This window comes from Vipera berus, assembly GCF_964194415.1.
Source record: "Vipera berus genome assembly, chromosome: Z".
In the NCBI taxonomy this organism is placed as follows: Eukaryota; Metazoa; Chordata; class Lepidosauria; order Squamata; family Viperidae; genus Vipera; species Vipera berus.
In genome coordinates, this window is record NC_138205.1 from 72,784,348 (window position 1) to 72,805,452 (window position 21,105).

Sequence of the window (21,105 nt, forward strand, 5' to 3'; positions counted from 1 at the left end):
GTGCTGCCTCGGACCGCTTGTGTTGGCAACGGCGTCTTTGGACCGCTTCAATGGAGCAACAGGCGGTCTTTATACCACCTTTGGACCGTTCTAACGGCGGTGACGCTTTTAGACCATTTCGCCTATTTGGCCCGTCTACTCTTTTGCCTGAATATATAACTTTGTCTGCCTCCCCCTCTCCCCTTTGGATTTGGTCGGTCCTGGGTATCAGCCATGGTGGGAGAGTGGCTGACTTTTACATCTGCAGCCCCATAGAGGTGAGAGCTCTATGGGGCATGCCTACCCAGAGTATATCTTTGACCATCCCCAGGTACAGAGTTGCAACTTGCCGTGAGAGGGCGGGGGGGACCTGTTTACTGGGGCACCCAGCTAAGTGGCAGTGCAGCTGGGTGTGGATCCAGATATTTTCTTTTCCGGCCTTCGACCCTCCTATGGACTTGATCATCTCCAGGACTACCTATTCTGGACTTGCTGGACTAACATGCGACAATATACCAGCACGGACTTGCTCGCCCTCAGGGGTGCCCCCCTCGCCTGGGTGCGACCCGCCTCTTTAAATTCTAACCTCGATGAAGGGCCCGAGTTTTGGGTCTCTGAGAGATGGCTGGGCAGGGGTAGGGGCCGTCAACATAAATGTAATAAGAGGCCCCTGATTTTGTTTTTATCAAAATTTTTTACGGGGTTGGGGAGGGGGGTGGGAGATAGGGGTTGTCTGGCTTTGGGGGGCGGCCAATCAACCATAGTTCAGGCCAGACTTGGGTCTGACCGCGCGGGGGGAGAACGAGGGGTCGTTGTCTCCGGGGCTCATGAGCGGGTCGTGGGATTACCAATTCCCACGACGGGGAATGGCAGCAGGCGGATAGACAGGGGGCCATATCGTTACCGGGAGCGCCGTCTCCGCTATTTGCAAGCGGTGGGGCGCTCCGACCCTCTGCCTCTTTCCCGAGGTTCCGGGAGCGATGATGTGCAGCCTCCTGAGCTCCGGCTGGTGTACTTGAATGCCAGGTCCGTGGTCAACAAGGCTCCCCTTATTAGGGATTTAGTTGAGGGTGAGCATGCGGACCTGGCTTGCATCACGGAGACTTGGTTGGGCCCAGAGGGTGGGGTCCCTTTGGTTGATCTTTGCCCACCAGGCTTCCGGGTGCTGCACCAGCCTCGAGCTCAGGGTAGGGGTGGGGGTGTGGCGGTGATCGTTAGGGAGACCTTATGTCCGTGGGAGACCACCGTTCCTCAGATAGTCGGGTGTGAGTCTCTCTTCATGAGATTTGGCTCTGGGGCGCAGTTGGGCTTGCTGCTCGTGTACATTTCGCCTAGTCGCGTAGCGGCAGCCCTGCCCGAGCTGCTCGATGTCCTCTCAGGGTTGGTGGTTGAGTTCCCCAAACTTATAGTTTTGGGAGACGTCAACCTACCATCCCTGGGAGGTTCATCTGAGCTTGCTCGGGAGTTCATGGCTTCCATGACGGCCATGGACCTGACGCAGGTAATTTCTGAGCCAACTCATGAGGGAGGCCACACCCTTGACCTGATTTTCTTATCTGGACGGTGGTTGGATGATCTTGGTGGGGGCTTTCCATTTATTATGCCCCTGTCATGGACCGATCATCACCTCCTGCGGCTGGTCTTCCATTTTGCCACCCCCCGCCGTGGAGGTACGGAGCCAACTAGATGGTACCGCCCCAGACGCCTAATGGATCCTGAGAGATTCCAAGCGGCGCTGGGGTCTCCACCTGCCTCCATTGCTCACAGCTCGGCGGATGCCTTAGTGGAAGCCTGGGAAAGGGCAGCCACTGAGGCACTCGACCGGGTTGTACCCTTGCGGCCCCTGACCCGGCGCAGATCCCAGCGAGCTCCATGGTTCTCCGCGGAGCTCCGGGAGATGAAGCGTCGGAAACGGGGCCTAGAGAGCTGCTGGAGGTCCAGCCGATCTGAACCCGACCGATTGCGGTTAAGAACCTACATTAGGTCTTATCTCGCTGCGATGAGGGAGGCGAGGTGTAATTACTTCTCCACCCTCATCGCGTCCGCAGATAATCGCCCGGCCGCCTTGTTTAGGGTGACTCGCTCCCTTCTTAATCAGGAGGTGAGGGAGGATCCCTTGCAGGGTCGTGCCGAGGAGTTTGGTCAACATCTGTCGGATAAAATCGCTCGGATTCGGACCGGTTTGGACTCCAGCTGGGCAGAGTCTGACGATCAGGACACGGGCGGTCTTGTCAATGTTATCTGGGAGGAGTTTGATTCTGTGACCCCTGATGAAGTGGACAGGATTATGGGGAAGCTGAGTTCCACCACATGTTTATTGGACCCGTGCCCTTCTTGGCTGGTTTATGCAGCTAGGGAGAGGACACGAGGCTGGCTCCAGGCGGTTATATCTGCTTCTTTGAGTGAGGGTTGTTTCCCCACCATCTTGAAGGAGGCGGTGGTGAGACCTCTCCTCAAGAAGCCTGCCTTGGACCCAGCTGTATTGAACAACTTTCGTCCAGTCTCCAACCTTCGCTTTCTTGCGAAGGTTGTTGAGAGTGTGGTGGCGCATCAGCTCCCTCTGGTCCTGGATGAAGCGGATTATCTGGACCCTTACCAATCGGGTTTCAGGCCCGGGCACAGCACGGAGACGGCATTGGTCGCTCTGGTGAATGATCTCTGGAGGGCTCGGGATAGGGGGTATTCCTCTGTCCTAGTCCTATTAGACCTCTCGGCGGCTTTCGATACCATCGACCATGGTATCCTGCTGCAGCGTCTCAGGGGATTGGGAGTGGGAGGCACGGTTTTTCAGTGGTTCTCCTCCTATCTCCTGGGACGCTCGCAGTCGGTGTTGGCAGGGGGGCAGAGGTCGACCCCTAGGACTCTCGCTTGTGGAGTTCCTCAGGGGTCGGTCCTCTCGCCTCTCCTGTTCAACATCTATATGAAACCGCTGGGTGAGATCATTCGTGGTTTTGGAGTTGGGTATCATCAATATGCTGATGATACCCAACTTTTTATTTCGACCCCAAACCACCCCAGTGATGCCCTCGCTGTGATGTCCCGTTGCCTGGAGGCGGTTCGGGTCTGGATGGGGAGGAACAGACTTCAACTCAACCCTGACAAGACTGAGTGGCTGTACATTCCAGCTTCCCGAGACACCTGGGATGTTCCACCTCTTTCTATGGGGGGTGAGCTTTTACCCCCTGTGGATAGGGCTCGCAACTTGGGAGTCCTCCTAGATTCACGACTCACTTTGGAGGATCACATAGTGGCCGTGACTAGGGGGGCTTTTGCCCAGGTTCGCCTGGTGCGCCAGTTGCGGCCCTATCTGGACCGGGAGGCCTTGTGTACGGTCACTCATGCGCTCGTGACCTCTCGCCTAGACTACTGTAACGCTCTCTACATGGGACTTCCCTTGAAGACTACTCGGAGGCTCCAACTGGTACAGAATGCGGCCGCGAGAGTTGTCTTGGGAGTTTCCCGGTACTCCCATGTTACACCTTTGCTCCGTGAGCTGCATTGGTTACCAGTTGTCTTCCGGGTAGGGTTCAAGGTTTTGGTTATGATCTTTAAGTCCCTACATGGCATGGGTCCGCGATACCTCGAGGACCACCTGCTGCCGGCGTCGACTCCCCTCCGCCCTGTGCGCGCCCACAGAGAGGGCCTCCTCAGGGTGCCTCCTGTCAAGGAATGTCGACTGGTGGCCCCCAGGGGGAGGGCCTTCTCTGTGGGTGCTCCGGCGTTATGGAACCAACTGCCGGTTGAGCTCCGGATGGCATCAGACCTCCGATCCTTCCGTCGCGGGTTGAAGACCCATTTATTCGAACTAGCGGGTCTGGCCTGATGGGGGTACTTGGGTTGTTTATAGGTTTGTTTTATTATTCTGGTTTTAACTTGGGCATTAATTTAATTATCTTTTAATGTTTGTACTGTTGTTTATATTTATGCCCTGTGAACCGCCCTGAGTCCCTTTGGGAGAAGGGCGGTATAAAAATCTCAATAAATCTTAAATCTTAAATCTTAACATGCACATTTGCATCCTACTTCATCAACTAATATTCTAGTCAGTTGGAATGGAGAAAATCAACTTACTACTTGAGGAGGCTTATATGTGTATAGAGGGTAATTTAGATGCCAAATTCCAATATCAAAATTGGACTTGGAAATACATTTGTATCCAGTAAAACTGATTAATATGTTCAGGCCAATAGATACTGTTAACAGTATAGTGAAGGGTTTTTTCCCCCCAACACAGGCAATGATAGATATGTTGGAACTATTGCTCCAAGAATCGCCATTAAAATAAAGAACTTTGGTAGTTCAACACATTCAGTGGTCTGTATACTTAACAAGATTTATCAAAGCTGTCTTTTTTTAATTATCTGCTTGCATTGTAAGAATGATGGTGGAAGGACTGACACCAGTCTAAAGTAGATTGCAGGCAATGAATGTGAAAGTACTATTTGATATGCAAATATTATGTAGTTCTTAGTTTCTTGTAGAGGGTTTTTTAAATACTGATCAATTCTTTTTCTGCTATGGAAGTTTTATTTACTTTTAATTAAATTATTTTTATTCTTGAATTTTGTGGATTTAACTTTTTTGTGAAATGCCAAAGGGTTTTGGCAACGGAGTTGTTCAGATATAGTAATAAATAGAATATAGGCCTGGAATTCTTAGCGGTTTAATGACAATTCTCTTCAGTTTCTCCCTAAGTGATTCTATTAGCTTTTAAACATGGGGACACAAAGGTATTTCTTGTCATCCTTTAAAAATTGGAAATATTGGGAAAGGAGTATGGAAGCCCTAAGCAAAATTTAAAATTAATTTAAAATTAATTAATTAATTAATTGTATATCTGAAATTTGTAACAGAGTAATTATTAAATAGGGATGCGGTGGCTCAGTGGGTTAGGACGCTGAGCTTGTCGAACAGAAGGTCAGCAGTTTGGCGGGTCGAATCCCGAGTGCCGCGTAACAGAGTGAGTGCCTGTTACTCATCCCAGCTTCTGCCAACCTAGCAGTTCGAAAGCACGTAAAAATGCAAGTAGAAAAATAGGGACCACTACGGTGGGAAGGTAACAGCGTTCCGTGCGCCTTTCGCGTCTAGTCATGCCGGCCACATGACCACAGAGACGTCCTCGGACAAGCGCTGGTTCTTCGGCTTTGAAACAGAGATGAGCACCGGCCCCTAGAGTTGGAAACGACTAGCACGCATGTGTGGGGGAACCTTTACCTTTACCTTTAATTATTAAATAAAGCAATAATGTAAAAACAAAGTAATCATAGTAGCATTATGGATATGGATATAAATTCTGACTTTTTCAGAAGCATATTTCCTTGTTGCATCATACTGGTTGCAAATCATCCAAGGTCACAACCAGAATTTGGTGCATCTAGATAGAAAAACCTGCAGTTTATGACTCCTGCCAAAACACCTATAATGTCAACGCCAGCATTTCTAATATATGAATGCATAAATTTACAGTATTAAACAATCAAGGGGATATCATACATTATGTCTTATATTCTACTCAGTATTGAATGATTTGCTCAACTCCTAGTTATAAACATATATACTTTAATTCCTTCATTTAACATTTTATCACATTCAACAACCAACTCCACTTTCACTGAAAACCTTCTATAATTCAAGCCTATTCATTTTATAATGTGTTTTTCTTTTTTTCTTTTTTAAATTTTTTTATTTTATTCAAATACAAATAATACAAACATAACACATATAAATCTAAATAAAAAACAAAATAAAAAAATACAAATACTACAGTGCACCTACACCCCTGGAGACCATTTTTATTACTTATATTTCTTGTCATATAACAACTAACAATATAAAATATATTTCAATTATGCCCTTATCCCCTCCAAAACAACATATATTCTTGAGCAGGTTTATTCCCTTTGCCTTCCACTAAGACTGCTTTTATAAAATCATCCCATATTTCATTATAATTATTTACTTTAATCATCCCTTTTTAACATTTAATTTCTGTTGTTAATTTATCATTTATTGCCATATTCCATATTTCATTATACCACTCATTTCTTTGAATAACCCAATTCCATCTCCAATATTTAACCATCACTAATCTAGCTATCATTATCAAATTTACAATCAATTCCTTTTTTGCTTCATTTATATCTTGTTTTTCCACCAGTAACAGTAAAGCGACCCTTGGTGACATATCTTAATTTACCTTCAAAATTTCTCTAATTTCACTAAACACCATGTCCCATATCTTTTGTGTGCTATCAAATCCCACCACATATGTTTATATGCTCCAATCTCTTTCTCGCACCTCCAGCAAATATTTGTATATTTAACATCTATTTGATTTAATTTACATGGTGTTAGGTACCACCTCCATATCACTTTATATCCATTTTCCTTAACTCTGACTGACATATTCTTATATGCTCTTCTGTTCCAAATATTTTTCCAATTTTTATCATTTATTTCTCCTAAATCTGTATCCCAGATTAATTTTAAACCTTTACCTGATCTTCTAGTTCAGTTAATATTCTGTATATTTCCCAATTCTTCCTTTGCCTATATATTCTTCATTTTCCTCACTTTCTTTTATAATCATTTCAAATTTTGTTAACTATCTTTCACCTCAAATTTTTCTTCCATTTTTATCCATCTCTAATTGTATTAAATTCAACCAATTTAATTTAGTATCTGATAAAACATTCTTTAATTGTATTATATTCTTTATCTTGTTCTTCCAGTCTTCCCATTTTTTTAATTTACTAATCCAATCTTTCAGTTCAATCTTAGGGAATTTCTCCATTTCTACCACCAGTGTTAAAGGAGAAATTCCTGGCATTAACCGATATCTCCATTTATTCCATAATTCTATCAAAAAATTTTAAAACGAATTTTGAATTCTCTTAACAATTTTTAAAATATCTTTTTTAAACCAGTATGTTTCTATAGGATCGCCTATTTCCCTTAATTCCTTCAATTCAATATCACTCCATAATAAATCTCTATTTATTGCTATAATATCTGGGACCAACCTTAATTGATTAGCTACCCAATAATTTCTAACATTTGGAAGACCCAGCCCACCCATTTTTAATGGTTCATACCATAATGCTTTACTTATTCTTGCTCTCTTACCTCCATTACAATACACCTCCAGCAATCTCTGTATTTCCTTTAATTCTTGATCCGAAAACTTAATTGGGATCATCCATAACAAAAAATTATTTTGGGTAAAACTTTCATTTTTATTACTGCAATTCTTCTGAACCCTGAAAATTTTATTTATCCATATTTATCCATTTTGTCTTTTATATCTTTCTTTAACTTCTCATAATTTATCTTCTTTAATTCTTAAATATTTTTAGGATGTCAATATCTAAATATTTGATACTATCTACTATTTTTAATATACCCTCTCTATAGTAACTATAGGATTTTGAAATGTTAATAATGGATCATCTGCAAATAAATTTATTTTAGTTTTCTTATATACACCAATTCCTTCAATCAATGAGTCTTTCCTGATTGCATTTGCCAAAACCTCCATCAATAATACAAATAGAACTGGGGATAAGGGGCAACCCTGTCTCATTCCCCGGCTTAAGTTTATTGTCTCTGTAACACCATCATTTATGACTATTCTTGTCTTATTCTCTGAGTATAGTTGATTTATCACCTTTCTAAAAAAATATCCAAAGCCTAACTTTTCTATTAATATTTTCAATGTAGGCCATTCCACACAATCAAAGGCTTAAAATGCTAATAAACCAGCTTTAATTTTTTATTCTTTATATAATAGCCTAAATTTAATACCCTTCTTACTACATCTGACATTTGTCAGCCTCTTATAAATCCACACTGATCATTTTTAATATAATTCTCTATAAATGTATTCAATCTATTTGTCAATATTGCTGTAAAAATCTTAGCATCCTGATTAATAAGGGATATTGGTCTATATGATCCTGGGCTTGTAAGATCTTTATTAGGTTTTGCTATCAATACTATCAGAGATTGCTTCCAGGAACTTGGAATAATTTCCCCTTCCATTATTTTATTAAACATTAACCTCATCTTCGGCACCAATAATCCTTTAAAATTTTTATAATATTCTGCACATAGTCCATCTAACCCTGCTGCTTTACCTATTTTCAATTTATTAATAATTTCCAGTATCTCCTCTTCTATTTGTTATTCCATTAATTCTTTATCATATTCTCAAATTTTATAGTTTAAATTCTTTTCTATATATATGCATAACTTTCATTCAGATTTATTTCCTTTCCCTTATATAACTTTTCAAAAAACTTCTGAAATATCAACAATTTTTCTTTCATCATGTCACATCTTTCTCCCTTTTCGTTCTTTATTACTCCAATCAGGCTTTTTGCCTTTTTAACTTCTGTGGCTCTAGCCAACATTCTAGAACTTTTGTTACTATTTTCATAAAATTCCCTATTTAAATAAATTAGATTTCTTTGAACCTGTTCTAACTCAATATTTTGCAACTCTTTTCTTTTAGCTGATAATTCTAACATAATCCTATTCTCTCTACTTTCTATATATTTACTCTCTAGTTCTTTAATTTCCTCCTCCAACCTTTTTATATGTTTCTCTTTTTGTTTTTTATATTATAAGAATATTTTATCCCTAAACTTCTTATCACTGCTTTCATTGCATCCCATATTATACCTATATTACTACCTCCTTCGTCATTTATAGTCCATATGTCTTTTAATTCTCTTTCCATTTTCTCTAAAATTTCTTTATGTTTAAAAATCCTTGAATCAATTCTCCATCTACTTGCCTGTTTATAATCACAATCTATTTCCATTTCTTTTGTTACCACTGCATGATCTGATATTTTAATTATTTTTATCTCTACTTTCATTATTTTAGATAATATTTCTGATGTTACAAATATATCATCTATTCTTGTAAAAATTTTATGTGTACTAGAAAAATATGTATAACTCTTTTGGTTACCATGTAATTCTCTCCAAACATCTTTTGATCTATTTCTATTAATACATTTTCTTAAATCTGTATTATTATACTTTATTTCCACTTTTGATGGATTAGATTTATCAATTCCTTGTAAAAATACAATACAGTATCTATTTTCTCTTTGTTAATTGATTTTTCAATTCATGCTCATTTATATTTTTCCCCCAAGCCATGTACATTCCATGTAGTTACCTTCAACGATTTCCCCATCTATTCTTTATATTACATATTCCCTTTGGTCTCCATATGTGATCTAACATAAATCTTACAAAACTGAAACTACAAAGTAAACATATTAACCCAAAACATAAATAACCTCTTACCCACCCATATACGTATATATTTTCCCCCTTCCCTTCTTCAGGAGATCTTCCTCCTCTCCGCCACTTCAGGCCTCCAAGAGTGAGGGGGGGGGAAGAGGAGCCATCCCTGAATGGACTTTGGTCACCCACTCCACCTCCCTTGACCATCTTTACCCTTAATTTCTACACCCAAACATATATTGCAAAATTACAAATACTTAGATACTATCTCTATAACGAACTTGTAACTCCTGTTGCTTCATCCAGCTTCCCATTCTCCTGTAGATCTTCTTTATTGATGATTCCATGCTCCCTTAATTTCTCCATCACCTCCTCCTTTGTTTCAAATCTGTAAAACCTTCCACCGTAAGAAAATCTCAAAAAAACCAGATATCCCCAGCTATAATTAATGTTATTTTTCCCAATATTTGACAAACTTGATGCATCTCTTTCCCCCATTGTAAAGTCTCATTGCATAAATCTGGAGAAACTTGTATCTGATGCCCCCCCAAACATTATAGACGACATGTTTTGCAATTTGCGCATCAATTGCTCTTTTTTTGCGTATGACCAGAGTCACACCACAATATCTCTCAGCAATTTTCTTCCCAACCTTTTTGGGCCGACTCTGTATTGCATCAATATCATATCTTGTAAAGGGGACATCTGGGAGGATCGAGGTAGCCTGCTTTGGGTCTTTCCAAACACTTTCTGCACTTTGGCTGTGTTTTGACATCCAACCACCAAAAAGAGCTCTTAACCTTCTAAGAATTTTAAACACTTCCTTCCTTTGTCTTGTCCTTATCAACTTATCTCCGTGAAAGCATTATAATGGAAATAAAAAAAATCCAAAGGCAGCAACTATCTTTATTACACACACTTTTATATAGTGGGTTAAGTCAATAGGCAAGGAGCAACACAGGGTCAAAGCATCTCTTTATTGTCTCCAGAAAACAACTGCCTTCTGGTGTTCCTCCAATTACCTGCCTGAATTCTCCTTCCCAAATACAAATGTACAGGCCAAAACTATTGGGACTGACCATTAAGCTAGCCCCTGAGGGCTAGCCTTGGCTTGGCAGGAAATGCCTACTTAGCTTCTCCACAATAGGCAAGGGTCCATGGCTTGCATCATTACATTCCAGTACATAACAACATCTTATCAAGGCTCTGTCTTAAAGGTGTTTAATATTTTTACTTTCTCCAGATCTCAACACTTCGACTGGAAGAAGGAAGTAATGGGCCTTCACATTGTACACTTATAAATCAGCTATTATCTTTTCCGCTATACTCCTTTTAAATTCTCTCCAAATTCTTTCTCCTATCAGTCTTCAATCATAGGGCCCCTCCTCTCCCAACAGCCTTCAAAAGCCTCTCTCTTAGTTAAACATCCAAATTCAAAGCTTCTCTGAGAGAATGTCCAAAACCAAATCAAATACAATCCAAATTTCTGGAGGAAAGCAAGGGAAGTAACTCACGTTTCATAATCTCTTAAATTTTCATAGTCCTTAATTGTGTGTTATATTTCTTAATCAATTCTCTGCGATGGTCTGAAGGAGGCAGAAATTCAGCGTCTGTCGTCCATTCAAGCTATCTCCGCCCCCATAATGTATTTTTCTGAACTAGCAGACAATTAACTTTCTGCTTAACATTTAGAAAATTGTCCATGAAAAGCAAAAATCTGGTCTGCACAGCCCAGCATTTACATCTTACTCTTGGTCACTTTTCATGTCCTTTGCATCCTAGTATGCCAATCACTTTCACAGAAAACTAATCCCCCTGCATTTCTTGCAGTCATTTTTACAACATTTCCCTTTTTAATCACAGAAAAACATGGCATCCTTCCAATTATCAAGCAAGACATTATATAAATCACAGAAACTGTTCATCCACAAAATACACTTGTATTTTAACATTTCTTCAGTTACACCTTCTACTGTATATCTGTAGCACTGCCTTTTTTTCAACATTCTCACAACATTTGTATTTCATCCATTTTTCTTGGGCATTAACATTTATTTGCCTTCATTTGCATTCTGCTCTTTAACATATCAGTATCATTCTCATATAAATCTCCAAATTCTCCTGGCAGCATTTTCTCACTTCACTTTTATCTCAAATCATTTCAGCACATTTATTTTTAATTCTATTCATTCTGCTGGAGGCTTCTTGTGCAACCATCTTTTTTCCTCTTCCAAAATAATTTTCTATCAAAATTGCTCCATGTTATTGAGGCTTCTGTCAATCTTAACCATTACTTTATGTCTTTGACTACATTATTTGCAATTTTTTCTATGCACATCATGCAGTATTTTCCTTATTATTTTTGCAGCAAACATTTGTTTATATTCATTTTTTCACATTCACTGCAATTTTCATGTCATCTTTTGAACAAGCAACGTTTTTATGCTTTCTTTCCATCATCTCTTTTACATCTATTTTCTGCTCATCAGTATTTTTCTATACAGAGGTCATATTTGCTTTCTATGAAAGAAAAATCATAGGAAATCATTCCATTTTTAACTCTGATTCTGTTCTTTTCCTCCATTTCATCCCAACATCCATTCTTGACACTACAAAAAAAATTATCTGTCCCAAATTCAGAAGCTCTCACCACTGTGGTATCCAGTAATTTCCTCTTTGTTTATATTCATTAACTTTGCCCCACAAGAATACGCTGCTTCATTTAGCTTTTTTTAGCCTACTCTGTTCTCTTAGTTTCATAAATACACAATAATCTATTTTGTTTCATTTCATTTCATTTGATAATCCATGCTATTTCTTCATTACCTTTTAATAATCCCAGAAATATATTTTTCATATTCCAAAATAATCAGCTGAACCCTGGAAAGACTGAATGGTTTAGGGTGTGTGGAGGTTCCACTTCTAGGACTTTAACATCTTTAGTTCTGGATGGGATTGCATTACCCCACACAACCCTAGTGCACAATCTGGTGGTTCTTCTGGACTCGCAACTCCTGCTCAGTGAGTAGGTGGGCAGTTATCACTAAGAGAACCTTTGTATAACTTCATGCTGTGCACCAGTTGCACCCTTTGCTGAACTGGGAGCCCTTGTGCTCAGTCATTCAAGCCCTGATCATCTCACAGTCGCACTACTGTGATGTATTCTACATGGGGCTACTACTAAAGAGTGTCTGGAAGTTTCAGCTGGTGAAGAACACAGCGATGCGGTTACATTGCTGTTCCTTGGGTTGCACTGTTGCCATTTTGCTTCTGGGTCCAATTTAAGGTATTGGTTATTATCTGTAAAGCACTGCATGGTATAAATCCAGGCTAGCTCACCCTAATGGGATTGGTCCACCTCACCCATGCTGGCAGAAGGGACATGCTATAGACCTCTTTATCCAGGAATTTTGGCTAGTGGGACACAGAAGAAGAAGCTGTTCTGCCATGGCTCCTACCCTCTGGAAGATCCTGCCACCAAAATGAAATCCACACCTACCCTTTAGGCCTTCTGAAAAGCCTTGAAAACATGGTTGTGCCAACTGACCTGGTGCCCCAATGGGGGTAGGCACTTCAGAGATAGCTAATGGCCTCCTCTCTATGCATTTTGATCCCTCCCTTTCCAGCCTGGTTATGTTTATTTTAATTGAATTTTGAACTCATGATTTTTATTCATTGTTTGAGTGTTCTAAGGTGTTTGAATTGAATGTCTTTCAGGATTAGGGTCTCCACTGGTGAAAAGGGTGACATAAAAGCTTAATAAATAAATATTAACAAAAAGTTTTGTATCTGGAAAAATGTAGCAGAATTAATTTTGTTTTGAAAGCTGGGGTATTATGGGTTATAATGCTGTCATTTTGTTTTGTTGAAAGCTGGAGCATTATGGGTGTTGGAGGTGTACTTTGGTGCTGAATTGATACTGTAGACACATGTGACTTCACTGATAGGCCTTCCTCCCACAGCTTCCCATACTTCAGCTGGAATATTAAAAATGCATTATATGCGAGGCAGTTCTTAAAGCTAGGCCACACATTAGAGTGAGGCAAAATAGAGTGTCCCAGGGCATTTTATCTATCCTACACTATGCAGGGCCAGAATTAAATCAAGTACTTTTTACTTTCGTTGTAATGTTTTCCTTAGAACAATTTTACAGGCCATGTTACATTAAAAAACTTGTTGATTAGTATTTCTCAACTTCAGCAATTTTGCATATTCAAAGAGGGTTGAACTTATCTGTTGGATTTTAGGTGCCTCTGTAAAACTGGGCCCTGTTCTCTTCAGTGGTCTCAGTCTGAAAAATACCTGGGTTTCATGCTTATATCCATTAGCCAAGCATCTTTCGGATATGAATCAAGCCTTAAAGTATAATGTTTGCAAGAAAATGAATGAGACTCTCCATAAATGAATATTTACAGACAAAATGTTATAGATTGGCAAACAGGCAAGTGATGATGAACCCAGATATAAATAACTGATGAAGCACAGTCAAACACTCATCATTATGAATCCCTGGGGTACATGTTATCTAAAATTATGAGTAGAAATAACCTGCTGGATTATAAATGACTTTCTTTTACTTTTATTTTCCTAGGAAGGGTTTAACATAGCTATAAAGAAATTAGAAGGAATGTTTACAACTAGAAGCCAGGTAAGGAATTGCATCAAAGCGTATTTTTCATTTTGATGTACTTGCAATTGGTTAATGCTGAAGCCAGATTAATTCAAAATATACATACAATAAATCTTTTTGAATCATTAACTCAATTTTTATTACTGTATCAGGGGGGAAAAACTGAATTGTTAGGAAAAAATGAGTAACAGCACAAAGACACAGAAAAGGAGCCCTGAGAGAAAATATATATGTCAAGCACAAGAGAAATTGCACAAATGTTAACAAATTTTAATCATAGGAAACCAAACACTACTGAAAAATATGAATTGCCATTATAGAAGCAGTACATCTGAGCAAAGAACCCTGAAATTGCTGTTCTTCTTATCCTTTTGAGTCTAGACTTAAAACAGTACATCAAGAAAAATTCATCCATGACCATAATCCCTGGCTATGGATTGGTATGTTTGTGTATTGAGCCATAGCTTGACAATACTTCCATGGAGAAAGTTTCTTGATGTTTGTAGGCAGGGCTGGGAAAGCTTCTAATGTTCTGTAGCTTCTGCCTTTGAGTAAAGAACACTGAACTAGGCAGAGCAGTGGTCAGTTTTTGATATTATAGAATTTCCCATGGTTATAAGTTCTTGTGCTTTTTTAACTTGTTTTATTTTTTTATTTATATATAATAGACAAAGAAAAATAGAAATAGGAAATTAAGGGAGGGAAAAAGAGAAGGGAAGAGAAGGTACAAGGGGTAAAGAAAAAAAAGGTGTTGACTTCCAACTCTTTTTGGCAGAGGTCCCCAACTTTTGGGGCACCAGGGACTGGTTCCATGGAGAGAGGTTTTTCTGCAGACTGGAGGGGACGTGGTTTTGTGTGCTGCCTGCATCCCACGAATGGGCCTTTGCTTGTTTGTGCAGCCCAGTTCCTAGCATGCCGCGGCCCGGTACTGGTCCACAAACCGGGGGTTGGGGACCCTGATTTTTAGCACAATACAAGATAAAAACACTAGCCTCAATCTTTTGTTTTTACAGATTAATATATAACTAGCCATTTCTTTAACAACAAATCTATCTAATTGACAAAAACAAAGTCAAAGTATGTAACATCATCAATACTGGTAAGGAGTGCAATTTGCTCTCATATATTCTAGTAGTGGCTTATCCTGTCAGTGTTGGTGGAACAGTCTTAGAGTTTCTTTGTTTGGGCAGTTTTCTATTTACTGTTGGCTTGTTTGGCAGTTGTTTGATTGAGGTATTGTTTACTTGGTTGTTGGTCTGATATTAACATTGGAGTTAATCTGTGCTCATCTGGGTGCTAATTGCTGGTAGGGAGGTGTTTTGACCTTTTTGTTACTTGTTTCACTTACCAATTGTCTCTTTTGCATAGTATTTAGATATTGTTTATGTCTATATGTCTATTGATGTCTAATTTGTCAGAGCGCCAGGCTTCTAGGGATAAATCTGTCCATATGTTGTGAAATTAAAGAGTTTTCATCATGTCTTCTGATTGCTGAGAGCAAACTCCACTCCTTACTAGCCCTAATTTGGGTAATGAAATATGTTCAAGAAAACAAAGAAACTCAGAGAGTTCTCAATTCTTAGGGTTTCAGTATCTGTTGCAAAATTCCCTTATCATTAAAGTGTTTATCTACTTCCATTCAGAATTAGGTGTAGTTACTAGGAGTTAATCATCTGTTTTCAACTTCCAGAAATACATGCATGAACTATCATTTATATGTACGCTTCCTTTTATGAGGAATCTGTGCCGGAAAATTGAATTGTATGTATTTTTTAAAATTCTTTATTTTCAAATAACTTTATGCTTTGCACTGATAACTTCATGAACCCCTTCCAAGGTGTTAACTAGAGGACCAGTCCCACTTGAAACAATATTTTTTTAAAAAAATATTTTAAATAAAAACAAGTTAATGGGGAAAAGAATATTTTTCAGGAAATGAAAAGCCAAAAATATGTTATTAAAATTCTGACTGTATTCACTAGCTTGAAAAACATTTAGAAGATAATACACCTGGTTTGTTTTCCCAGGCAACCAAAATGCTGAACAGCTGCACCAAGCTCAGGCATGTCCACAATATACAGTACAGATATCCTATCTTCATGCAATGCACACACCAAGTATTACTGCTTTGTTCCACTCACTATTTTGCCTCCTGTCCTCCAGTTATGGATGGCTCTGCTCTACAAAGCAAATAGTTATCAGAGAACTTTGTTTACCTATCTCCCCAACTTTTGTTCCAGCAATAATAGTAATAGCTTTTGTATCTAGAATTTCATATTGTTCTCAGAAGCTGTTGTTTCTTGTTGTGTTTGGCAGACAAGCAAGAAGAATGTTCAAATGGCTATTGCAAAATTTGGTAGGCAAGGTGTCATAAGTGTCAGGGAGAGGGGGACAAGAAGTGAAGAAATCACTTAGTGTGATTTGCTAGCCAAATCACTCTAAGTATACTGTATGTTAAAAGAATATTGGTGCCCATAACCTGGGGGAGGGGAGTTCAATTTATTATTACATCTTGAGTCCAAGAGTTCTTTTATTTACAGAACAGATTGCTTGCATTATGAAGGGCACTATTTAATACAAGGAAGTGAACAGAATTCTAAAATGAAAAAGTTTACAGTACACTCTAAATAAAGAAAATGTACATGTTTTGTACACTGCTTTTTCTCCTTCAGTTTTGTCAAGAACCAGTTACCATTCGTAGATCTTGATGGAGATACGTTTAGTACTTACCAGGTAAGTATAGCCAATTTGATTTTTCAGAAGAGCATCTTATAAAATCCAAAAGGCCTTTTGTTTCATGTGTTTTACAACCTTGAAATACTGTTTTCTTTTGGGTGAAGGGTAATAATTACTTTTTTTGTTTCCTTTTTGGAAATGTAGTCATGGAATTAAGTTGCCCAGAGAAGCAAATTACTTTGCTAAAGGGCATCATATTTATTGAATTATTAATAAATGTGAAACAAAGTTATGTGAAAAAAATTAAATTGTCAGAGTGTTTTATTTTTCCATTAAAATGAGCAATATAAGTTTTCTGAACATAACTGGCAAGAAGATATCTGATTTGTCAGCATCTCCTTTTTTCCTTCTTTTCTTAGAGTTTAATGCCTAGAGGGGGGAAACAACAAATCAACAATCTCATTTTGCTCTTCTTCCTAATTAGAATTTGAGAGGGTATTACTGGAGAGGCCAAGACTGTAATGACAGAAATGCTGCTGTGTACCCTGGTAGACGGTAAATCTCATCTCTTAATCATGATGCCTTTTAAAATAACTATAAATATCTTTTTATTCTATGAAAAGTGATTTGGGAGGACGTGCAAATGATTTGCTATATTCAATGGTGATACGTGATAAACAGCATGGCAATGGTCTCTGACAAATCAGTTGGAACTTCCAATAATTCTTAACGAATAGCTTTCTTAAAAAGGAAGATGTTTTTGATACAACAAAGAATTATTAAATTGATCTAAAATACTATATGATACAACAGTCAGTTTGGTGTAGTAGTTAAAGCTCTAGGCTAAAAAATCAGGAGACTGGAAGTAGTCCTGCCTTAAAGTCACTAGGTGACCTTATCATTTTCTCTCAGCCCTAAGAAAGAGGCAGTGTCAAACCATTTCTGAAAAATGTTGCCAAGAAAATTGCAGGGATTAAATTCACTAGGATTTAAAAACTATCTTGAAGGTGTATACACGTGCACATATACACATACACACAAAGAGATACACACACACACACACACACACACACACAGAGAGAGAGAGAGAGAGAGAGAGAGAGAGAGAGAGAGATACATTATTTAGCCCATTTAGTTATATTTTAGAGATTTGCTTAATAAATTTGAATTGATTTCATTCACAATATTTTTTATCTCACAGGAATCATAAACTATACCTTTCTCACTTTGATATACCCTTCAATTGTGTGGAAAAAAATGATAAGCTTTGTTTCATGGTGATGACAATCCATCTTCTAAGTCTTAAGAAAGGAGGGTTCCTTATTCTACCATTATCTTTGAAATATACCAGAAAATGGTTGGAGGGTTTCCTGTTATGGATGAGGAAAAATACTTCAGAAGAAAATGTGAAGTAAAGCAGTTATTCTTCCAAACTTATATTCTGATTTCTCTGAAGCAATTTTATGAATTAAAATAAAAGAAATGTGCATATATCAGTGGAAGCCACATATAAAAATACACTATTCATAGCTTGAAAAAAGAATTAGAATTAAGTTAAAACTTTGGCCCCATTCATTCCCTTGTTACACATATACCTCAGGGAGAAATTCCTTTCTCCAGTGGTGGGATTCAGCTGGTTTGCACCACTTCGGCAGAACCGGTAGCTAATTATTTGTTGCCCAGGCCCAGAATGGACTTCCGGAATCGGCATCCACACAGAGAACTGGTTGTTCACATATTTGAACTCCACCGCTGCCTTTTGTCAGTGCTGCTAACATCGGCTGTTTTTACTTTGACAACAGATGAAAATGCAGCCATTTTCTCTATTGCTTTTAGAATTAATTGATGCTGGGAAGGGGGATAGGGATGAGAGTCCAGCTAGTCATAACAACAAATACTCAGCCATGGGAACCCAAGGACATTGGGCCCAGTGCTAATAGCGTTTTGGTGGGCTGGAGAGCTGGGGAGGAAGCCTGCGCTTCAAGCTAATTGGGGAATGTGATTTATGACTGTTTATTGGAGGTGGGAATTGTACTTTGTTACTTTGTATCCAGGGAGGGGAATTTAGTTTTTGGGTTCAACTATGTAGTGCCAATACTTTGTTTCCCGAATAAAAGATTCTTTAAGGCAGGGATTTTCAACTGGTGGTACGCGTACCACCAGTGGTACACAAGCCCCTGGCTGGTGGTACACAAGTCCAGCTTAGCTAATTACAGTGGGGGAGGGAACGAATCAAAACGGAGCTGCACAGACCTGGAGATCAGCTGGAGCTGCAGAGCTTGCCAGAATCCCCAGGATCTGTGGAAACATGCTTATTAGAGTTTCCGGTGCACCCGGAAGAGAAAAGGAGGAGGGTGGAGAGAAGAAAAAGTATAAAAGGGGCAGACCGGCCTGTTTTCAGAGGAACAGCAAGTGGAGCGGCAAGCGAGGAAAGGTGGGTGAGCAAGTGGTGTGTTTGGGGGGGAAGGGCTAGCAAGTGAACAGCTCCTGCCCAGCTCGCTTGTGGAAAACATACTGCTTGCTAAGTGAAGCCCCAGGGTCAGGGCTGGATAACTTGCTGATCCTGGGGCTTCACTTAGCAAGCAGCCTATTTTCTGCAAGCAAGTAAGCCAGGCAGAAGCCCGCGATCGGCTGAGCCGTGCTCAGAAGTCGTGCTCAGAAACACTGATCCTGGGCTGCTGCCCAGTTCACTTAGCAAGCAGCCTCTTTTCCACAAGCAAGTGAGCTGGGCAGCAGCCCGGGATCAGCGTTTCTGAGCGCAACTTCTAAGCGCAGCTCAGCTGATCCTGGGCTGCTGCCAAACTCACTTAGCAAGCAGACTCTTTTCTGCAATCAAGTGAGCTGGGCAGGAGCCCGGGATCAGCTCAGCCATGCTCAAAAGTAGCACCCAGAAATGCTGATCCCGGGCTCCTGTCCAGCTCGCTTGCGGAAAAGAGGCTGCTTGCTAAATGAGCTGGGCAGCACCCCGGAATCAGTGTTTCTGAGCATGACTTCTGACCATGGCTCAGCTGATTCCAGGCTCCTGCCAAGCTCACTTGCTTGCGGAAAAGAGGCTGCTTGCTAAGTGACCTGGGCAGTGCTCAGAAACGCTGCCCAGTCGCGCTCATAAATGCTGATCCCGGGCTGCTGCCCAGCTCACTTGCTTGCGGAAAAGAGGCTGCTTGCTAAGTGAGCTGGGCAGCAGCCCGGGATCAGCATTTTTGACAACTTGCTGGGCAACTGGTGGTACTTGGATATTGTCTTATCCTAAAAGTAGTACAATGAGTGAAAAGGTTGAAAAGCCCTACTTTAAGGTAAACAATGCCTCAAAGTTCTTTTGAAGGGTTTCATCTGTCGGAACCATGACATTAACCCCAAAACTCCAATTTTTACCTATCCACCCCTGGAGTCCTAAACTCCAGTCGCTGTCCCTAGAGTCGAGGGATAGACCGACAAAGATTCGGGGAAGAGTTTAACATGGAAAAGGAAGGGGCACCTGAAACCAGCACCCTGGCAGTGGCTGCTGCCTCAGAGGAGGGAGCGTAGGCCAGCACGCTGGCAGAGAAGAAATCTTTTAAGATCTCCTGGATGGGGGCAAGACCAAAGCCATGAGGACAGCTGATCTGGTTGTCAGATTGGACTTTACCCAGTGGAGACTCCAGACAACTCAAGATAGCCTTGCCACAATCAAGTGCTTCAAAGGCAGATGAAGTCGAGATGCAAAGAGGGGCTTCTCACAAGTCGTCTTCCCCAGACCGATGGAGAGCCACAAAATCAACTACCGCTGAGGACTCTGGTGAGTGGAAGTACCTGTCTGCAGTCCATTGTCAATTAGTGGAGAAGTTGGTGGAGAGATTTGAGGAGCTAGAAGTGGGGAACAACCCTCCCGTTCTCCATACGTGATTGAACATGATGATCGGTGAGGCAGCCACCAATTCATGCCAAGGGGAAATCCCAGCCCCACCTGCACAGGGCAAGAGGCTTCCCCATCCACGAAGCCACCTACAATAGCCTTCAGCCCCATGGAGATGGAAAGCCCCCGTCTCCACTCTAGACATGGCATCCCGGACTGATACGCCTACCAGACACCTAGCCCAAGGCCTCTACAGCAATGTCACAATCCCCACAGCTGGGATGCCAACAGCTGCTGGTGGTTCAGCAATAGCATTGGGGGTGGCTGCAGCTCCAGAAGGTGCAGCAGCAGCTGGGGACCTTGCAGCAACCGAGGATAACACAGCTGCTAGGAGGTCCACAACCATTGGGAGCACAGCAGCAGCAGTGGAGCTGCCACCGTCTCTGAATGTGCAGCAACTGCTGAGGGGCCCGCAACTACTGGGGATCTTGCAACAACCACTGCTGGGGCCGCAGGGAGGGCCTACAACAACCGGGGATGCCACAACCACCTGTAGGTCAGTAGCAGTGGGGGTGGCAACAGCCCCCGAACATGCAGCAACCACTGGGAGGCCTGCAGTAACTGGGGGTGCTACTTCAGCAGCCACTGAGGCCATTGGGGGTCCTATAGCAATTGGGGATGCTGCAGCCCCTGGCAGTGCAGCAACATCCGTGAGGGCGGCAACATCC

At 40.8% G+C, this 21,105-nt stretch overlaps 1 protein-coding gene across 1 annotated transcript in view; it reads left to right on the plus strand.

Moving 5' to 3' along the window:
- Positions 1–21,105, plus strand: part of AOAH (acyloxyacyl hydrolase) — a gene marked incomplete at its 3' end in the record, with an annotated part of 107,575 nt that overhangs the window by 42,015 nt on the left and 44,455 nt on the right. Inside the window, exons 6-9 of the mRNA XM_081346233.1 lie at positions 13,831–13,887; positions 15,560–15,630; positions 16,542–16,602; positions 17,030–17,100. Of these exons, the coding sequence (XP_081202359.1) occupies positions 13,831–13,887; positions 15,560–15,630; positions 16,542–16,602; positions 17,030–17,100 (260 nt within the window). The remainder of the gene's footprint in view (positions 1–13,830; positions 13,888–15,559; positions 15,631–16,541; positions 16,603–17,029; positions 17,101–21,105) is intronic.